The sequence below is a fragment of the Dipodomys merriami genome, unplaced genomic scaffold (genome assembly GCF_024711535.1).
Source record: "Dipodomys merriami isolate MVZ:Mamm:240054 unplaced genomic scaffold, mDipMer1.0.p SCAF_30, whole genome shotgun sequence".
NCBI lineage: Eukaryota > Metazoa > Chordata > Mammalia > Rodentia > Heteromyidae > Dipodomys > Dipodomys merriami.
The window spans coordinates 5,981,822-6,003,548 of NW_027204493.1; the positions used below are offsets into that span (position 1 = coordinate 5,981,822).

The window sequence follows — 21,727 nt, forward strand, 5'->3', positions numbered from 1 at the left end:
AGGCTAGTCCAGGCAAAACGTCTTTGGGACTCTATCTCAACCAATAAATAAATTAATGAATTCATAAGTTCCCTGATTTGAGCCCAATTTGTATTTCAATCATTCCCCAAACTTCACTTCACCTTCAAAGGGCAATTCAAACAACTATCTTTGGTAATGTTCAAAAGCCCATTTTGCACAATCTTTAGTAATCTTCAAAAACATAAGTTTTTAATTTTTAAAAAGCTGGGTACCAGTGGTTCGGATCCACAATCCTAACTACTTACAAGGCCAAGATCTGAGGATAGTTGTTTGAAGCCAGCCTAGGCAGGAAAGCCTGAGACTTTTGATGTGCTAATTAACCGCCAAAAAGCTGAAGTAGAGCTGTTGCTCAACTTATGATAGAACAATAGCCTGGAAGTTCAGGGACAGCACCAAGGCCCCAAGTTCTAGGACCTGGTGCACATGCATTCGCACAAACAAACACAGAAAAGAAAAAGATCATAGTTTTGTTGATCTTTTCTAGTCTCATCTCAGTTAGCTCCACTTTGATCTTTATGTCTTCCTTCTGTTTATACTGCTTTCATTATTGCTGTTATAGTTGTGTGTTTTTGAAATAGTGTCTTGCTATGTAGCCCAAGCTGGCCTCAAATTTGTGGTCCTCCTGCCTAAACCTCTTAAGTGATAGAATTACAGATATATACCACCCCTAGCTCCATACAAACATACTACTGAACTGAGGACCAAATAATGCGTATCACTTTTCCTTTTCCTTTGTATGATATAGGCCCTTATTAGGGTAATTATTCTACCAATCTCGTTAGGATATTACAAAACTTACTGGATTGGAATCTAATTTCTTCAACTTTTGAGGTAATCTAACTTCATCTTTTTCTTTAGTCATTCAAAAAACATAAAACTTAACTATCAAATGTGTTAATGGCTAAACATTTATCAAATCAGAAGTTTAGGCTGAAGACACAAAAGATAAACACAAAAAATAGTGAAAATGTTTAAATCAGCTGGCACTGGTGGCTCATGTCTGTAATCCTAGCTACTCAGCAGGCTGAGATCTGAGGAACACAGTTCAAAGACAGGACAGGAATATCTGAGACTCTTTAATCTCCAATGAACCACCAAAAAGACATAAAAGGAGCTGTGGTTCCAGTGGTAGAATGCCAGCCATGAGAAAAAAAGGTAAGGGATAGTAACTAGACCATGAGTTTAAACCACAGTACCATCACACACACACAAATGTAAATTAAATTGGAATTACTGACATATCCAACTCTACTTACCTAACATAAATGCACTACTTACTTAAAGGACAAAGTCTAGATCCAGCCACATCATGATATACCTAACAAATAAATAGACTGGGACTAACTTTAGTTCTACATATAGCAAAACATTGGGGCATGTGAAGCCAGACACCAGTAAACACACCTTTTGGGTACATTATAGACAGTCTAAAACAAGCTAAACTAATCTACAGTGTTAGAAGTCAGGACAATGGTTTTCACAGTGGGGAAAATGGGAGCCTAGAAGAAACACAAAGCAGCATTTTGTAGGGTACTGAAATATTAAGTTTCTTCATCTGAATTCTAGCCATTCATTCAATCTGCCAAAGTTCACGAAACTGTCAATCATGACAAACAGTGTTTGGACCATTGTTATCTTTTTTTTTTTTTTTTTTTTTTTTGCCAGTTCTGAAGCTTGAACTCAGGGCTTGGGCACTATCCCAGAGCCTCTTTGTGCTCAAGGCTAGTGCTGTGTGACACTTGAGCCACAGTACTACTTCCAGCTTTTTCTGAGTAGTTTATTGGAGATAGGAGCCTCACAGTCTTTATTGCTGGGCTGGCTTTGAACCACGATTCTCAGCTCTCAGCCTCCTTCTCTCAGCCTCCAGAGTAGCTAGGATTGCAGGTGTGAGCCACAGGCACCCAGCTTCTAGGTTAATTTTAAATAGAATATACTCTTCTTGCTACCTACTTTTCAAATCCCTATGAACTTACTCCTATCCAATAAATCTAATATTAATACTAAACTTACAGGTCCTTATTGCTTTTTTTAGTAACTATTTCATGCCTTTATTCATATCCTTATTTCCTTTTAATTTAACCATATTTTTACCACCCAAAATGGAAACAATACCCATTTTTCTATGATTACATTTCCAGCTCACTAAAAAAAAAAAAACACTTACTTTTATATGTGTTATTTTTATTATCTATATACCTGATATCTAATTACTATTGCATATGTGCCAAAACTCCAAGAAATATTTTACAAACATTGTTTGCTACTCAAATCAATCTTAATTTCCAGCAGATATAAAGAAACATGCTCAATGTCATAAACTTGTAAGGGGAAAAGTCAATATTCAATCTGTAGGGCTCTAAAGCTAGGCTGTCTCACTTGACTAGAAATTATTTTGTCCCTGAGTTACATTTTGTACCTTACTACTCATATTTATGATACTTCTTACTAGCCATATATATATGTATGTATGTATGTATGTATGTATGTATGTATGTATGTATGTATGTATGTATGTTGTTGTTTTTTTTTTTTGGTCGGTCATGGGGCTTGAACTCTGGGCTTGGGCACTGTCCCTCAGCTCTTCAGCTCAAGGTGAGCACTCCACTGCCACAGCGCCACTTCCGGTTTTCTAGTGGTTTTTATTGTCGATAAGAGTCTCAGGGACTTTCCTGCCCGGGCTGACTTTGAACCATGATTAGGATTACAGGCGTGAGCCACCGATGCCCGGCTTTATTAGCCATATTAACACACACATAACACTTCAAAAACATAGCATTCGAATACAACAAAAAATGTTTCTTTCTGCTTCAGGTTAACAGTATCTGGTAGCACAAACACTGGGAAATACTTTCCTTGAAGCTTCCCTATGTACCTTAAAAGCCTGATCCTTCAGAACATATATAATTGCTGTATATTCTCCTTCCAGTAGGACATGGGGTCAAAACTATAAAAATGGCAGGAAGACTGAAGCTGACATCACCACATCTAGATATCCCAGGCTAATTTCTGTTCTTCAGGACCATTCATCTCCCCTAAAAGTCATTTACTCTTCCTCTACTTCTCCCATTTACTTCTCCTCTACAGGGTACATAAGCTTCTAAATCTCACTGGTTACCCAACTCCTCTGTGATATCTGTGGACCTATATATGTGCATACTTTGTCTATTAATCTATTTTCAGTTTATTTCAGTATACTAGACTACTGAATCTCCAGAGGGGAACAAAAGGCTCCTTTGCTCTTATAAACTTAAAGTAGGAATCATTAAAAGGTTTATACACTTCAGGTCATATGTACTATGACAACAGGGAATGCTTAATTCTTCAAAATCACAATTGATTTGTCCTTATTTTACATATAGTATTAATTTACCAAGTCCCATTATATAGCTTCCCAATTGTATGCCACAATTGAAAGTAATACTGCTAAATGTATGAACAAGAATTGCAATGTAAAGTGACAATTTAAAAGCAATGAAGCAGCACACAGAATCAAAAGAGTTCTTGTATATTGCAGAGTAATAAACTTTCCAAAATCCAACCATTAAAAACTGACACTCATCAGTTGGTGGTTCAGGTATAATCCTAGCTATTCTCAGATATGTCTTTTTTTATTGACAGCTATTTTATTACATTATAAAAAAACCCAGAAATTTGGGGAAATTGAGGAAGGACACAAGGTTCCTCAAATAATGTGATTTAACACAGTAAGACCATGATTTATGGTTCTGAAATACAGTAAAAACTAGGTGGCTGTAAATAAAATTCTTTTATTTATTCTTTTAATGTTTTATTTTACATTCTTCTTCAAATTTCCTTTTTAAAAAATCCTAGCTACTCAGAAGGCTGATATCTGAGGATCAAGACTGGTAGCCAGCCTGGACAGGAAAGCCCATGGGATTCTTATCCTTAATTAACCACCAAAAAGCCAAAGGAGAGCTGTGACTCAGAGTAATGCTCAGTCTTGAGCAAAAAAGCTAACGGGCACTACTCAGGCTTTGAGTTCAAGCTCCAGTACCAGCACAAAAAGTAAAAAATTGATATTCATAAGGATGAAAGTGTTAAAGAAAAAAGATTACAGAGAATTGATTTTAGTTTATATGTTTAAGAAGGTAAATTGATAACTGTTGCAAAAATAATTTGATCTGAATAGTTAACATACATTTCTAAGTTAATAACTTAGATCTTATGAGTTACATCAGAGGTAAAATTCACTGCTATTGTTCTTGATGTTTTTGGAAAAGCTATAAAGTTTAAATGCATGGGTTTTACCATCAAAAGAAAAGTTGTAAGAATTTTATCTCTCTCTCTCTCTCTCCCTATATGACCTTTGGAGTAGTTAGGCATGCACTCATTTTCTTCATAGTTACATAAGTAAACTAATGCAGAAAGACTGCATTTAATTGAGTGATACTCTTGTAAGACTCTACAACATAACATAGTTGTTGCTATTTCTATAATCAAAGGCTATGTCTTACACATTTAGCAACTAAACAATGCTGGACACATAACTGGTATTAACAAATAGTTCAAAAATACTCCATAAATAGTGACTGGCTGACGAAAACAAAAAGAATCTATATATGTATAACTCTTCTATTCTAGTGATTACTCCTAATATGTTTTACTAGTGAATAACAAAATAAGGAGTTGTTTTAAAAGAATAAATTAAGATCAGCTGGGTGCCGGTGGCTTATGCCTGTAATCATACTACTTAGGAGGCTGAGATCTGAGGATCTCAGTTCAAAGCCAGCCAATTAACCACCAGAAAACCAGAAGTAGTGCTGTGACTCAAGTGGTAGAGCCATAGCCTTGAGCTGTAGGGCTCACAGATAGAGGACAGTACCCATGCCCAGAGTTCAAGCCCACACAAAAAAAAAAGAAGGAGAAAGAGAACGGGGAGGAGGGAAAGGAGAAGGGGAAAGAGAAGGAGGGGGAGGAGGAGGAGGAAGTGGAAGAGGAGGAGGAGGAGAAATTAAGACCACACAATAAAAAAAAAAAGACCAATTGCTACAAGCTACTTTTACTCAATTTTGAGCTAACCTGATAAAAAAAGTTTTACTAACAGACATAAAACAATGACAAAGGAACAAACCCTGTAAATAGCCTACCTATAAATAAAAGATTTGAATAATGATAATTGTCTTGTAGTTTTTGAAAGACTCTTCCTCCTGGAGCAAGAAGGCTAGTAAAATTATTTATAAAATACTTCCAAATATGGCAAAACAAACATGAAACATTTTAAACCCACCTTCTCCAAATCCATACATATTCTAGCACCCCATGAGAACATAGTGTAGCTATATAGTCTTCTTGTAATTTCAAGTAGGAAACTACTGAAAAATTACAATGTACACACATCTAGAACAGTTAAATATATTTTATGTGACAAGCTGTTCCTACTTAGCAACTAAATTACTTGTTAATCTTTGTTTACCAATCTGTGTCTCTTCACTCTTTATTCATTATGAGAAATACATGAAATTACACTAGATTCAGAATGAGATTACTAAAATCCCTGCAAGTGGACAGTCAAGTCTAATTTTGCTGCCAGAATACAGTAATAGTGTTCCCAGACATTATTGTTTACTCAAATTATTAGAGGGCAAGGTATGGCTACGGTGTCTGGATTTAAGCAACAAAACATTCTGTACTTTTTTCAGGAAAACTTTAATTTTAAATAGTTGTTCTAACTGTTAGGTATGTGTTAAACTCTGAGGTCAGAAAATAATTTTATTGAGGAAAATAACAAAAAGCAGTAAACATCCCACTTATAATCTCTACTTTGACTGCATATATTTCAAAGTAAGTATGATAATTTTACGAAGCCTCTTGAACACAAATACTTCTCTCCATTAATAATACTGAATTAATGAGAAAAGATGTGTACTACAAAACAAAATCATTTACGGTTAGCTCTAGAATGTAAGCCATCATATATATATTCATAGTCACAAGTACAAAATTATTTCACAATGTGGCTTAAATCTCTCAATACAGTCTAGTCTCGATCTGCTTTCAAAGGTCAGAAAAGCCCAAATCTGAAATGTAATCAGTCATAGAGACTTCTACAAAGGAAAAAACTCAATTTTTTCAACATTATCTTGAAATATGAACAGTATGCCAGGAATATGTTATTTCTTAAAATTAAGTGGTGATTTTAAAAACCCTGGTCTACAGCTCTGCCTATTTAAGTGCAATGTAATCCTTTTATTCAAAGGTCTTTTTAAAAAAATTTTTATTGTAAAGATACTGTAAGAGGGGTTACAGTTACATGAGTAAGGCAATAAGTATATTTCCTATCGAGCATTTTTTACCCCCTCCTTTGTTTTTTTTCTTGTAGGTGGTCAACACTTCATTTCTAGGAGGTTTTTTTCTCTAGGTCACTCTACCTACATTCCTTTTTTTCCTGAATTCTTCTAACTTCTGACTTCTTTATAGAGGTAATTGGCAAATACTACCGTGCTGTCTTGGATTCAGCTACATCTCAACTACAATATAACTTCCCTGAATGAAGTCTTATGCCTCTTACTGACAACTCCAACCAACATATCATACTCATCAATAAATACTGATTGACTCAGGCTGGGTGGGAACTAGCAGCAGGGATTATGCTGGCAGGGAGCATATAGAAGGTTAAATATTGTCTAAATAGACTCTATGAAATTAAGAAAACAAAAACAAGGAAACCTGTGAGGAAATGCTAACTGGTAGACCAGAGAGCATGAGAGAAGGAATGAAAATTGATTGGAACAGTGCAGACATGTGAGGAGGTATAACAATGAAATCTCCCCTCCCCGAATAACTAATAAGAGCCAATTATATATATGACATATACATAACATTAAGAAAACTGCTACAAATCCTAATTCTTCAACAAATGAGTTAAAAATGAAAAGTAGCTTAAGGAGGCAAATTCTAGGTTTATCCATGTTTTTAAAAAAACCCACTATTTTAATATTTGTTACTAAATTTGACTAAATCCTTAAACAGGAGAAGTATAAGGCATTGGTATTTTCTCTATTTCATTATATTCTATAGAAATTCCATCGTTACCAGGCACACTACTCAATGCATGCAATGTCTAGATGGAAGAGGAATATGAAAAATGTACCTAGGTTTCCATTCTCATTCAACCCTATTACTTAGGACATATAAATTAGCTAGTTTACATAAATTTTTTTTACTTACTTGGCAACTACATAATTTTATGATTACACTCATATAGAAATAAATTGCTTTAATCTTCCCACACTAACAAAAAAAGCACAATAGTACACAACAATGGACAACCCAAAATGTTTAACAGTCAACTCTCAATTATTTGTATGTGGATTATCTAAAAAGTATTTTAACTTGTAGAAATAAAAAAAAAAAGTAAATAATTCAAATAAAAGGAAAGTTGTATCAATCTGCTGGAGGGGATGGGGGAAAGGAACACATAATCTTCTCGAACTACATATAAATAAGTATTAAGATTCCACAATTAGAACTCATTTACTTGTATGACCCTTTTTTGGGTACAGGTAACTGAGAGTGGACTGTAATTAAATGGGTGATAAAGGTACAGATACACGGGCATGCAAACCATTCACTCACCCCACAGTGCTTTTCACAGCCCTATTTTCAGTAGCCTGAGACCTGGGAGGGGGAGGAGACAGCAAGTCACAGCAGATGGATCACTTAAAAGGAAATTGAGAGTTGACTGTAATTTACATTTAAAGTGCTATGAAATATCACCACTCCTACAGTATTCATTATTGTTTATGGGAATATTTCTCACAGTGATTTAACAAGGCTATAAATGCTTTCTTCTTAACCTTTCAATATCACCACAGGACAGATGGAAATATAAAAGTACTACCCATTTGAGAGGTGAGGCAACTGAAGCCCAGAAAGAATAAATAGCATGCCAAAATCATCCTCACATTAAAACTGAGTTCTCCAAACCCCATCTTCAATGCTACCGCTTCTTAGTCCTTTGACTAAAAAAATTCTTCTCTCCTGTCTTCAGAGATTACAACCTTCATAATTTTATTGTTATCCTCTTCGTTCTTACTTATTCTTATCCGTAAGATATACTCTCATCATCTTCTGAGTAAAAGAGGTCCTCTGCCCTCACAAAGCTTAAGGTTTTAATGAAGGGGAAAGACAGTGGACAAAAATTCTAAAATGAGATAGTGCTAACTGCAATTTAAAAGGGAATAAAATTGTAGAGGCGGACATAATAAACTTCCCACAGGAATAAGGAAGAATTGATTTCTAGAGTGGCATGTGACTTTAACCTAAAGAATCTGCATTTCTGCCGGGCACTGGTGGCTCACGCCTGTAATCCTAGCTACTCAGGAGGCTGAGATCTGAGGATAGCGATTCAAAGCCAGCTGGGGCAGGAAAGTCCATGAAACTCTTATCTCCAATAAACCACCAGAAAAAAACGAAGTGGCGCCATAGCTCAAGTGGTAGAGCACCTTCAGCTGAAGAGCTGAGGAACAGTGCTCAGGCCCAGAGTTCAAGCCCCCCCCCCCCCCCCGACCAACAACAACAACAACAAAAGAATCTGCATTTCTAAAAAGAATACTGGAAATCCAGTTCTAGGAAATGCAGAGGTAACACATTTAAAACAACATGTCACAGTTTAAGAAACAGCAGTCAGGCTGGGAAGGTGGCTCAATGGTAGAGTGCTTGCCTCCCTGGGTTCAATGCCTCAGCACCACATAAACAGAAAAGGCCAGGAGTGGCGCTGTGGCTCAAGTGCTACAATGCTAGCCTTGAGCTGAAGAGCTCAGGGACAGCGCCCAGGCCTAGAGTTCAAGCCCCCTACTAAAGAAAGAAAGGGGGGGGGGGGAGAGGGAAGGGGGGAAGGGGGAGGAGGGAAGGAAGGAGCAGTCTTCTTTGACTAAAGTAATTATGGAAAGAACATGACTGAAAGATAGTTCTTTAGACTAGCAATCATCCTCAATGCCCTTTATGAAGATGCACAGTGTGTAATGAAGGGAATGTGCACATGCAGAGTAGAAATACTATGAATAACCAAGGTATACAGAAGATAGCAATATAGCAATAAATCATAAAAGGCCAAGCTAAAGAATGTAAGCAAAAATGAGCCTGTAACAGGTATATGTGAGTGGGAAGTTGTTTGGGGACTTTCTGTTTTAGGGTATTTAATTTTCAACTTAAGGAAATGACAAGTTCAGATCTGAATTGCAGGGAAATGATCCTGGCCATCGTGCACCAGGAGTGAAAAAGATGAGAATAGAAGCAAGATCTTTACTAGTCATCCAAATGAGATAATGAGGATATGAACAGTGACAATGAGAAGAGAGTGAATTAAACAGACATTTCAAAAGCAAACTGTAGGAAGCTAGTGACAGGACTCTAGGATGAGCTTGACCTCCACACTGAACAACAGAGGGCGTTAGTAGTGCTTACAAAGTGCTTACAAAGTACAATTTGGGTACACAGTTTTATACATCAAGAATTTAAGCTGATTCTTGATTATTAGATACATACCAGTCACTCACTTGCCCTGTGACCCCTAACTGGATTATACCTAAATTTCCATAATCTAAAATGTCAAAGCTTATATTCTCAACTGTAAAATATAAGGATGAGTATCTCAAAGAGTTGTTGGAAGTTTATGACAATGTATTTTGGTGCTTGGCACAAAGCTACTAATATAGTAGTAGTATTAATAGCATATGTGGAACTTAAATGGCAATGAGTTTTTATAAGAGATTATTAGCATCCCTTGAAGAATATTTTCACTGTGAGCTGTGCTTTACAAAATTATAGTTATTAAGAAATAAAGTTGTGGAGTGAAGATAAATTATTCTGCCTACAGAAATGTAATTGTTATGCAATCTCTGACCTAATCTTTCATATTTCCCACTCTTAGCCTATGCCTATCATAGTAACTTGTCTACATAAAGGATACAACAAACGCTTGCTGAATGTGAAAAACTTAGCCAACAGGAGGGATGAAAGAAAAAAATCTTAGTTCTACACAGACTCTTAAAAGGAAATTGTATCAGGAGCATAAAATTACTCTCAGAAAGGTACAAAGATGCTTTATTGTCTGACTCTGAGAATGAGAAGGTAAGTATGAGAGAAAATTAGGTGCTTCACATTAGACAACCTCTACCTTCTCAATATAGAAATTAAAAGTATCTGCATATTGTGTTTCCTGGTTGTTGAACTTTGACTTTGTCTAAGGAATTTATACTATTTGAGTTCTTCCTTGAATCTACCATAACAAGTACTTGAAAGGGGTAGTTGAGGTTAAGGGGAGAGGGGGAGAGGAATGAAGAGAAGAGAGGGAAGATACAGTCAAGAATTCAATGTATATCCTACACAATTTAAACAAGTGAGGGACAAGTTAGGAGGGATGAGTGAGAATGTTGAAATAGGAGACACTGATCAAGATACATTGTATTCATAAACTGATTTGTTAAATGGAAACTCCTTTGTACAACTACTTAAAGATAATAAAGTAAAACTTTTGCACTGAATGGTAGTTTACAAAGTCAGTTTTGAATTTGAAAAAAACAAGTCAACTGAATCTACATTCTAAGATATATTTATTTGCCTTCATTTCTATATCCAAAACTGTGATCCAGTCCTTGGATATATTAGTAATCTTCTAGGTCACTCCTTTGCCAACTGACTTTCCCTTTCTAAAAATGTGGTATACTTCCTAGAAAGCCCATATTTCTTTCCACTTTATACACAAACATTCTTTTGAGAAGTCAACCCCTCTTTGAGTCTTCTCTAGTCATCAACCCTTCAGAGAATTAATCATTTCTTCCCTGGCTACTACTGGACTACTTCTGGGTTTTGTGTTTTTTAATAGTTGGATTACTTAATTTATTGATTCAGAACTGCAATCACTTCTCCTTTTATTTATTTATTTATTTTCTGCCAGTCCTGGGGCTCAAACTCAGGGCCTGGGCACTGTCCCTGAGCCTCTTTGTGCTCAAGGCTAGCACCTTCAGCTGCAGTGGCACTTCTGGCTTTTTCTGAATAGTTTATTGGAGATAAAGAGTCTGCTAGATTTTCCAGCGGGGGCTAGCTTTGAACAGCAATCCTCAGATCCCAGCCTCCTGAGTATCTTGGATTACAGGTGTGAGCCACCAGGCACCCAATTTACAATTACTTCTTTACCTCAGTTTCAATATCAGTACCAAGGAACTGAAGGTAACACCTTCACTTTTATTCCTCTAGCACAAAATTTAGCCTCCTGTATAGCATTCAATCTATGCTTGTTTCATCAAAATGACATGAGCAGTTAAACAGATGAGAAACCTCCCTAATCTGGGAAAATCTGAAAACTGAAGTTAATTTACAAACCCCATCATTTCAACCTTCCCCCTCTTCTAGGTATTAAACAACCACCAAAAGTCAACCTTTTAGTTCTTACGAACAGTATAGGGGTTATAGAATAAAAAATTAATGCTCAATAGTACTTTAAGTAAGTTACATTCTAGTAAGTATGTTTGCACACACATTTGCCTGTGTTTTCACAATTTATTTTGGACACCATACTAGGATGGGTTTCAAGTTGCTAAGGTCTCTACCGGGAAGAAATGCACTACTACAGTGATTTAAGAAAATAAATAGGGCTGGGAATGTGGTTTAGTGGTAGAGTGCTTGCTTAGCATGCATGAAGCCCTGGGTTTGGTTCCTCAGTACCACATAAACAGAAAAAGCCGGGAGTAGCACTGTGTCTCCAGTGGTAGAGTGCTAGCCTTAAACAAAAGCTTAGGGATAGTGCAAAGACCATGAGTTCAAGCCCCAGTACTGTCAGAAAGAAAGAAGAGAAAAGAAAAGAAAGTAAACAAGTATTATCAATAGCACATTAGAGACTTACACAAATTTAATTAAGTAGGTTTCTAAAAAGCAACAATTACCAGTATGTTGACAGGAAAATCAACTACAATGAGTGCCTACAGTAGTCCACAACAACAATGCCTGTACCAAACCAGAAAAACTCACATTTTTCCTGGGGTTCAAGAATTCTGCAAGGACAGTCAAATCATTACTACTAACAAACTTTATGGCATCAGGAAGGAAAATTCTATGCTACATGCACACAATATATTTTGCTTCAATTACACTTAATTTGTTGGTAATTTTTTCTTTCTCTCTCTTTTTAACATAGGGTCTCAGTCACTGTAAGCTGGCCTTGAACTTATGAGCCTCTATTTTAACCTCCTGAGTGGTGGGATTCAAGTCCTTTAAAATAGATTTTTTTTTTTACCAGTTGTTAGTCTCAAGAATTCTATTTCAGATATATTAATAGAGTCTTCTCAAAAGAATCTTAAATTCTATTATCCCTGTTAAAAATGTTACAATATTCAAAGTAATTATTCAATTTTTTATTTTACTTTTATTAATTTTATTTACTTTTGCCAGTTCTGGGGCTTGAACTCAGGGCCAGGGCACTGTCCCTGAGCGTCTCTAGGTGCAAGGCTAACTAGAGCTCTACCACTTAAACCACAGCTCCAATTCCAGTTTTTTGGAGGGTAGTTTATTGGAGATAATAGTCTCACATATTTTCTCGTCCAGGCCGCTTCAAATCACAATCCTCAGATATCAGCCTCTTGAGTAGCTAGGATTACGGGCATGAGCCACTGGCCCCAGCTTCAAAATATTTTTAATGTTTAAGGAATCCTAATTTTACAAGGCAACTCAGATTAAATATCACTCATAAAATATAGGGTCTTATGCTAAGTACATTCATTAAGAATTGCCTAATATACTTCTCATTCTTACTAACACTGGGGTTATTATCTTCTATTTATATGGGGAAAAAAAAGCCTACAGGGGTTAAGCAAGGTCAAAATACTTGCCCCAAATGACCAACTACTAAGTATTACACCTGAGATTACAGTAATTATTTGACTCAGAGTCAACTCTCTTTACTACACATTAATGGCTCCTTTAGGCACTATCTAAGCATAATTTCTATGTATAATGAACTTTGCTGTGTAGATACACAATGAATTTCTCAAAAATTACAGAAAAACAATTATGTGAAGAAATACTGCATCAGCATTAAACAACAACAACAAAAAACTTGGTTACTCAAGCTTTATCTTTTTACATTTTGTAACCCAATCCACAAACAGCTGCCCTTCAGCTGCAACCCAGACTACTTCACAGTTCTCAAAGTAAGTTTAATTCCTCATGAAATTTCCCCATGTTAGAACCACAAACCTTTTTCAACAATAAGTGTTTGTCAGAGTAACAGTTTCTCTAAACAGTAGCACTATATGATGACACTAGTTAATTCAGGTTGCTTTTTTATTCTAAACTACCTTACAGCTTGGGAACAGAGTTCTCATATAACTCTTTCAGTTGCATATTGCTTTTTGCAAGCAGTTCCAATAGGTTGTGTACACTTTATTCTAACTGAAGTATACACTTTTGACAGGACAAGTAATAACAGCATTTTCTGCACATTCTTACATAATTCTGGAAATAGGTGTTGACTATATTCACAGGGAATGTAGCATTTTAAAGAGCAAACCGATTCTGAGTAAAACTGGAGTAACCAAAGGTTTCTAATCAAAATTGTAGATAAGCTCTTCACAACCCAACAACGTTGGCAACAGAGAAACTTTGTATAGGAGCTTAACAAACTCAATTTAAAGTGCACCTATACTTTATTTCTAGACCAAATCTAAGCAGGCTTTCAATGTGGAACTAGGCTCAAATATATCTAAGTCTGCTTTTCATTTCCATTTATATCATGTATACTTAAATCAACAATTAATTATCTGTCAGAGAAGTGAAAAGCTAAATTCAAGTCTATCTGATTTAGCCTTATTCTTTTAACAAGTATACCACAAAATTTACTTTATACAGCTTTTCCACATATGTACTACATAGATTAAGGTCACGCATTCACAAAATGTTGCATACTAGTGTACTGGTGATCTAATTAGTTGCCACTTATAATATGTACACTCTATTACATCGTGTTTTAGCACTCTCTGCCTTTGTAACTGTACTTTTTTTTATGTCTTTTCTTTTTTGGTACTGGGGATCGAGCCTAGAACGTTGATACTTGGTAGGCAAACGCTTTGCCGCTGAGCTTCAACCCAGCCCAACTCTTCTGCCTATAGTTCACTATAAACTAAGTCCCTGCCCTAGAGAATAAATGTTAAGTTACAACAACGTGCTCTTGTCGCTAAATGAAAATTGACCTTTCAGCTTACATCCCAAGAATCTTACAATACACCAAATAGAACAAATTTGAGACTGTGGTATCAGTAGATAGGAGCCTCAACAATGAATCTGGAGATAACCGTGGACAAGACATTATTACACTGAGAACATAAGGGGAAGAAAAAAAAATTGATCTCGTGTACCATGTTGTCAACGACTTACTTGGTGAAGTGTTTCACGGATCTCAATAAAGAAACTGCGTCTAACACAGCTGAATTAGGTTACACTCCCAGCTACCGCTCCCGTGAAATATGACCCTCAGAACCGGTAAACCAAATGCTGTATCGCGGAAAAGCATCTCGTACCCATCGCCTGATTCTTCAGAGAGAGATTGTGGATAAACTCCAATACCGTCACGGATACGGGGGGGAGGGGGGGCGGGGTTAAGCCAGTTTCAGTTCTGGAAAATATAACCGGCTTACGCCCAGCCTGCGCCGAAGGTGTAAACAAACCCGTCTCCACTGCAGAAGGTAAACAATGAACCTGCCGCGGAGCGAGGGGGCGGGCGCTGGCCAACTCCAGACTCCGCGGTCCGGGCCCGGGCAGCCGGAGGAAAATAACAGCGTACAGCCAGACCCGGCCGAGTTATCAAGGCTGCGGGTCCCCCCCCCCCCCGCCCCGCAACGAGACGCTGGGCAGAGAGAACAGCAGTCATCGCCGACAGCGAGAACCGGGGCAGCGCAGGTCCGGGCATCGGCTCCGCGGAGGGCAGGATGTGGTCGCTCTTCCCGCAAACATCCTCCAGCAACCTAAACAACCACCTCCACCTCCCGCGCCCCGGCCGCCCCCAGGGCTCGCGCGCACGGGCTCCGGCTGGGGAGCCGGGAAAGGCTCCTCCCGGGAAGCCAGACGAGCCCGGGGATGGCAGGCGCGGCCGCGCTCCGCCCCGCGCTCCCCCGTCGCCGCCGCCCGGAGGCCCGGAGAGGGGTCGGGCTGGGGCTCGGCGGGGGAAGCGGGCTCGGGAAGGGGGATGGGTCGGCGCAGCCGCCCCGCTCGGCCCCCGCGGGCCGGCAGGCAGCGCTCGGGCTGCGCGCCCCGCGCCCCGCGCCCGCGTTACCTCGGGTCAGGTCCAGCGGGACGTTCTCCTCGCCGCTGTCATTCCTCCCTGCGCGAGACAAGACACACGACCCCGGTTAGGCTTCGCTCCCGGGCCGGCGGCGGCTGCCCCCGGCTCCAGCCCCGGCCCCGGCCCGCTCCCCCAACCCAGGGAGAAAGGCGGGCGGGCGCCGTGGAGACGGGCGCCCGGCGGTGGGGAGCGAGGGCCGCCGCAGGCTTACCTCGTATTCGGAGGTTCTTCAGAGAGCGGCCGCGGCCGATCGCCGCCATATTGACGGGTTTCAGTCACAACACCGGAAACCTCGCCCGATCGCGCGAGAACCCCCCCTCCCCTCCGCTCCCACCCCTCCTCTCGCCGCGCCCGCCCCCCGCGGCCCCTCCCCGCCCCTGGGCGGCGGGCGGCGCGCGGGGCAGCCGGGCCCGGAGAGCGGCGGGCGCGGGGCGGCCGCTCCGAGTGCGGGTGTGGGTGCGGCTCCGGGCGGCGCGGGGCGCGACTGTTCCCCCGCGGCCGCGAGGGGCGTCTCCCACGGGGGAACCCTGTCGGAGGATGCGGGCGGCTGGAGCCGGGACGGAGGGGCCGGGCTGCCGCCGCGGGCCACCTGCTGAAGCCTCCCGGGCGCGGCCCCCGCGTCCCGCAGCCTCCGGGGCCAGCTCGGTAGTCGGTTCGCCTTAAGGAAAACAGGGACGCAGCCCGCGCACGCGGCACCGTTTCCAGCTCTGTGCGGGATCCCCTCCCGGGCTGTCCGCTCCGACCACGTCCACGCGTAACCCAAGCGTGCGTAGCGCACCCGCAGCCTCGCCCGGGACCCCCGGAGGGCGCCCGCGGCCCGGGGCTCCTCCGCGGGCAAGGGTCCGGGTGGAGGACTCGCGGTGGGCCGCCGGGCACGCGGGGCGGAGCGGGGCGCGCAGGGCGGTCGCGGCACCCGGCCCGTGCGGGGCTGCTCCGCGGCCGGCGCCGGGGGGCCCGGCAGAGCGGGCCCGGGGCCGCGGCGACGTCTCGCTGTGGTTGGATGCGGATGCTGAGGGACGTGTGTTACACGCCGACCTCACACTCAGCGGACTGGGATTTCAGTTGTTACCCCCGTGTCAGACACCTCCATCTCTGGCTCAGCAACTCCGCTCCAGCTCCGTTTACTTTGAGGAGAGAGAGAGCACGTTTTTGTGTCCTGTTCTTCCTCTTTCAGGACCTTGTTTTCCCAGCTCCCCTTCCGTGCCATGTCCAGAACAAATAAATGGTCAATAAATCTCTGTTGGATCAGGATAAGCCCTGAATTCCTTCTCTCTGGTAATGTTCTTCGTGCTCAAAAAATAGAAATGTTCTTAGCTGATTGCAGTTATGAGTAACCGTTAATAATTGGAAACATTTAAAAGATCAAAGGAATTACACAAAGTATGGCAGCAGCCATTTAAAATCACAATATAAATTTAGTAAATGAATAGTTCAAATGAAGCAAGAAATTAGTTTTCCTGTTTTTATAAACGTATGCATAAAGCGTGTATTAAACACCTATGTGCATGTAAGTAGAAGAAAGGCCAAGCTGATCTACACATCAAAATGTGAACTGGTTTTCTCTGCAGTCATGGAATTACACATGTATTTTTGGCTCCTGGTCTTTCATCTGCACCTTTTAAATTTCCTGCAGCTAGTATGTATCATTGATAAAAATAACCGCAAGATTTTAAAATAAAGGAACATCAAGAAAACAAAATAGGAACACTCCCTAAAAGGCCACCTGTTCATGGTGTAGTACAGATCCTGTTCTTAACAGTTACCTCCTACTGATACTGCACTTAGGTTCAAGGATATAACTACACGACTTTAAAGAAGTTTTCTAAAATTTATCAGTAATAACTTTAATAACTTGCTTCCATATGCAGATAGGAGTGTGTGTGTGAAAGAGACTGAGTTCTTACAATGGTTCTAATATCTGACCAATCTATCCTATTTTCTTATTGATTTCTACCTATTCCAAAGTAACTACTTTCTAACCCAGTTTAACTTCATTTTCTCATTCAGTCTGCCGTTAAAACTAAGTACAACTGATCCACATTTATATTATTTCAGGTATGGGTCTGAAGATAGCCTTGGATCTTTGTTTCTGTGCGTGCTTACTAAAGACATTAGTCAAGTACTCCATGTTTTCCAGGAGGAAAAATAAAGTCACCTTTCTTCAGTCTTAGAATGGAATTAGTTTTTCTATTACTATTTCAGTCTGTTGAAGGGTTTGTTTATTCAGTTGGCTGTCAGAGTGAACAGTATTTCTGATGAAAAAAAAAAGAGAAGTTATTAATGTTTGCGAATGACAGTCAATTGGAGAGCAAGATTTTAGGTAAGATATAGTAAGGTATCCATTTCACAATATTTTGCATGTTTTTAAATCAATGCCACTATTGGTGGACTCAGGTTGGTACTTTGTTACTTGTTAAGATCCCAGGTCATGTTTTCTGTGATACTTGTTAATGGCTTACCATTTCTCCTCTCAAAAAAGAAAAACAAAAACAAAAAAATCCAACTTGTTTTTCTCCCCTTACTTACTTTAACCCATCTAAATGACTTACTCATTTTGTTTACTTCTTACTACTTCTTCAATTTTATTTTAATTCTAATCTGGTCATTGAGAATGTGACTTCCTCTTCTTGGTTTTCACTTCCCAGCTTAGTTTCATTTGCTGTGTCAATGAATGTTGTTTTCTTTTCCTGATAGTATAGTATTAGTCATTGATTTAAAAAAAAAAAGTTATGAAATGGAGGCCAAGACCACACCTCTAAATCATAACTGATTTTGCAGGTACTAATGACTTCATTGTCTGTCTGGGTTCAATTCTCTATCCTGGTACATGCAGTTAATAAACCATGTTTTATCAGGTTTGGACAGTGTTGTAATGTTGAACAGAGACAGAAGCCTCCTTGCCAAAATCTTAGTTCCCTTTAATCTATCAGCTTTGGTGCATAGGCCTTATGGAGGTAAAAACAAACTGAAAACCACAAAATTTGGTCAGCCTATTTCTTGGTCACTTCCCTTTTAATTAAACCACACAATGAATATCTCAATAAAGCCCATTAGAAATAGCAAGTGATGGACTAAATGAAATAAATTTTATAATTGTAACAAAATCCCATCAGAATGTATCTCAGAATTAAGGATAATTTAAGCCTTGCTGTGTATTTTAATGTATCCCAAATTTAAATTTCATTTCTAAACAATTCTGCTAGGTATAAAGACCTCCTACAAAAAGTTTTAAATGAAAAACAAACCTGTGTTTGTGAAAGAGTAAAGTACACATCTTTATAAAATAAAATGCCCTAACATTTCAACAGTGATTATACCTGCATTGTAGAAATTTGAGTGATTTTGGTCTGTTTTATTTTTCCTATTTTACTTGTGCTAAAACAAATTTCTACTTGTCTACATTTTCCTAAGGAAAATTAGACAAAGTTGTAAAAGCTTTTATTAGCATGAAATTAGTTGTACAAAGGGGATTTCATTGTGAGACTTTCACACATACATACAAAGTATCCTAGCAACCTAACCCCTTATTTTAGAGAAATTTTGCTGTTTGTTTAACTCAAATTATAAACATTACAATAACAAGTAATCATTGAAAGTTACATTTCTGGTGACACAATATAATACAATGGAGTTGAATATACTTGAATTTTAAAAAATAGCTTTTGTTGAATTCTGTGATATAGCAATTCTAGAGTTCTAAAAGAATCTAGTTCTAAAAAGTTTATTTAAATATTGGAATTTAATAGCCAAATTGTCACAAAATTGTCTAAGAATGTCTAAATATGGAGATCTAGTCTATGGCTACAGTTTCTAGGCTATCACTCATTTTCCAACCTCATCTATCAGATTTTTATGTAATTTCACTAATGAATTTCCATCTTTGCTAATGTCAACCTGTTTGCCTTAGAGCTAGAAGACATAAAGGAAATTTCAGTAAATGGCTACCAAATGAGTTCAAAGCCACTCAACTGAAAGATTAGAAAACTTTATTCCTATGATTTTTTAAAGAATACAAGTGTGAAAAATTGTCACATTTACATTTTAATTATTTTCAGAAAACAAAACACAACACTAGAGCATTTCTATTTTAGATACATTTCTTTTAAAAATAAAAATGTTCTGAATTGTTATAATTACCTCTTTAAAATAATTTGAGCTAATTAAATATAGCATATATAATTATATATTATACATACTACATAAATACCATAGGTAACATTGTATTAGAATCCTCTAGTCATTGGAAGAAAAGTTTACTACTGAATAAATAGCAAATATCTGCATGACACAAAAGATTTTGTTGCTCTTCAGTCCTTTCTTATCTCAAAGCATGTGAAAATTAAACTGAAAAATATTGTTCATACAAAATGATCACATGTAGAACTAACTATCTCTACACTTGCTTTTTTGTTTGGTTCTTTGGGTTGCTGTTATTGTTTATTTCATTGTCCAATTGAAACTTTTTAATATATACACAGTATTCCAGAGAATAGTAAAGCAATAGAAGTCTTGAGCACATATAAATCTCATAACTCACAGGGGAAACGTCTTTATATTTCCTTTATGATGTGTTTTTTTTTATTCTGCTGGACATATCTCTACATTTCTCTTCAAATCCCCTTTAAAATTTTGTTAGTAGGGACTGCTCCATCAGTTTCACAAAGCACTGCTTTTATTACGGAAGTTCTTTGCTGATAAGAATTCATGGTTTTGGGGTGTACTTTTAAATCTTTAGTGGCATAGAAAAAAAAACTTATTTGTGTATTTCAGTACAGAACAGAACAGCTGAGTCAGATTTAATAACATCTCTACTTCTACCTAACTGCATAGCAGTATCCATAAGTGGTCTTTGCTAGAGTATCTCCTTATACAAATCTTCAACTTGTTTTCCCCTTTTTTGCCTTGTTTTACTAATGAAACTGCATTTTGTCAACAAATAATTTGTTTATTCCAGGCATTTATTTTTTTATTTTTTCCAGGCATTTTTATTCCATACCAGGAAATACTACTATAATCCCATTGAGATGTACTTTCTTGTCTAAGACTTAAAAGAAGACTTTGAACAAAATAATAAATTCAATATTGCCTTAGTTCTGGCACCACTGTAATATATTAAAAATTACCTTTGTATTATGACAGCTCATGGAAAACATTTTTCTAATCTGATATGTGTCATCTATATCTTATGGAACCACATATACTTAGATTTACTTGATGTAAATTATTATTTTTCACAGCCTAATGATTCCATTTTTTAAATATTTGACATTCAGTAAAGCATCTATATTTAATTACATTCATTAGTATTATTTTTCTGTTCATGAAGCTAATAAAGTGTTAAAACTCAGGAGTAAAAGTGTTAGATCTGTCATATTATTAAATTATCTTGTTTGTGTTTTCATTATGTTACATACACAGTTTCTTTGCAAGATTCTTTCTGTTGCTGTCTTTTGCTTGTTTATGAGAAGGTCTTGCTATGTAGCTTGGACTGGTATGGAAACCTTCCCCAGCTTCCTGAATGCTGGGATTAAATGTGTGCATTACATATGTTTCTGTAACATCTTTTTTGTTCATTTTTTACATAATGTACATTTTAATATAATGACTACATTTGTTCACTCTTCCTCCCTCCTGTAACATAATTTTTAAACCAGAGGTGAGAATCTTTTTTTCTGCCAAGGGCCATTTGAATATTTACAACATCATTTATGAGTCATACAAAATAATTAATTTAGGCAGGCCACAGACAGCTGATAAAAAGCATACATGTCTATCTCATTATTTACTAAATGACTTACAGGGCCTTATACAACCCATGGGCCAGACTTTTCCCACTCTTGCTAAATCTAAGCCATGTGTACATTTTGTGAAAGAGTTTATAACTCTTTAAATTCACTTAACTAAATATATAATATATAGTCATATGCTAAAGTAGTAAGAATCCTTCTAGAACTGATTTGTACAACTCCCCATTTTCTTTCACTATACCTTAGATAACTCATGCCAGTGTGACCTACTGGCCGAAGGAAACTCTATTGTCAATTAGTGAATGCTGATTTGGGGGAGGAATGGAGGGTTACCAAAAAAGTTTCCTCCAAACTCCACTGTGCTGGGGATGTAGCTCAGTGGGAGAGTGCTCTCTAGGGATATAAGCAAAGCCCTGAGTTGATCCCCAGCACCAGGAGCTGAGAGCCAGGAGAAGAAATACTGACATCAAAGTGAGGAAAAGGGGAAACTGGAAAAATTAGTGTAATCTCAAGGACAAATGTCAGTAGCATACCTGAGATCAGAAGATTAAGCCAGGACCACTAGGCAGACAAATAGAACACAAGACATTCATTATGCTCAAGATCATGAGGTGTATCAATGTGGACCCAGGTTGGTAGCGCCCCCTGGCATCCATCAGTAGCAATT

At 38.6% G+C, this 21,727-nt stretch overlaps 1 protein-coding gene across 4 annotated transcripts in view; it reads right to left on the reverse strand.

The window, feature by feature from the left end:
• Rictor (RPTOR independent companion of MTOR complex 2) overlaps nt 1-15,600 on the reverse strand; it is a 93,805-nt gene extending 78,205 nt beyond the window's left edge. The window contains exons 1-3 of one of the 4 annotated variants that reach the window (XM_070041076.1): nt 15,525-15,535; nt 15,305-15,352; nt 7,618-7,659 (exon numbers count right to left, since the gene is read on the reverse strand). Coding sequence is in view for 2 of the 4 variants with exons in the window: in XM_070041073.1 (XP_069897174.1) it covers nt 15,305-15,352; nt 15,525-15,573 (97 nt within the window). In the remaining 2 variants the exon portion in view is untranslated. Of the gene's footprint in view, nt 1-7,617; nt 7,660-14,409; nt 14,560-15,304; nt 15,353-15,524 lie in introns of those variants that run through there. The other 3 variants (XM_070041073.1, XM_070041075.1, XM_070041077.1) reach the window with 3 other exon arrangements.
• Between the last annotated feature and the right edge of the window lie 6,127 nt (nt 15,601-21,727).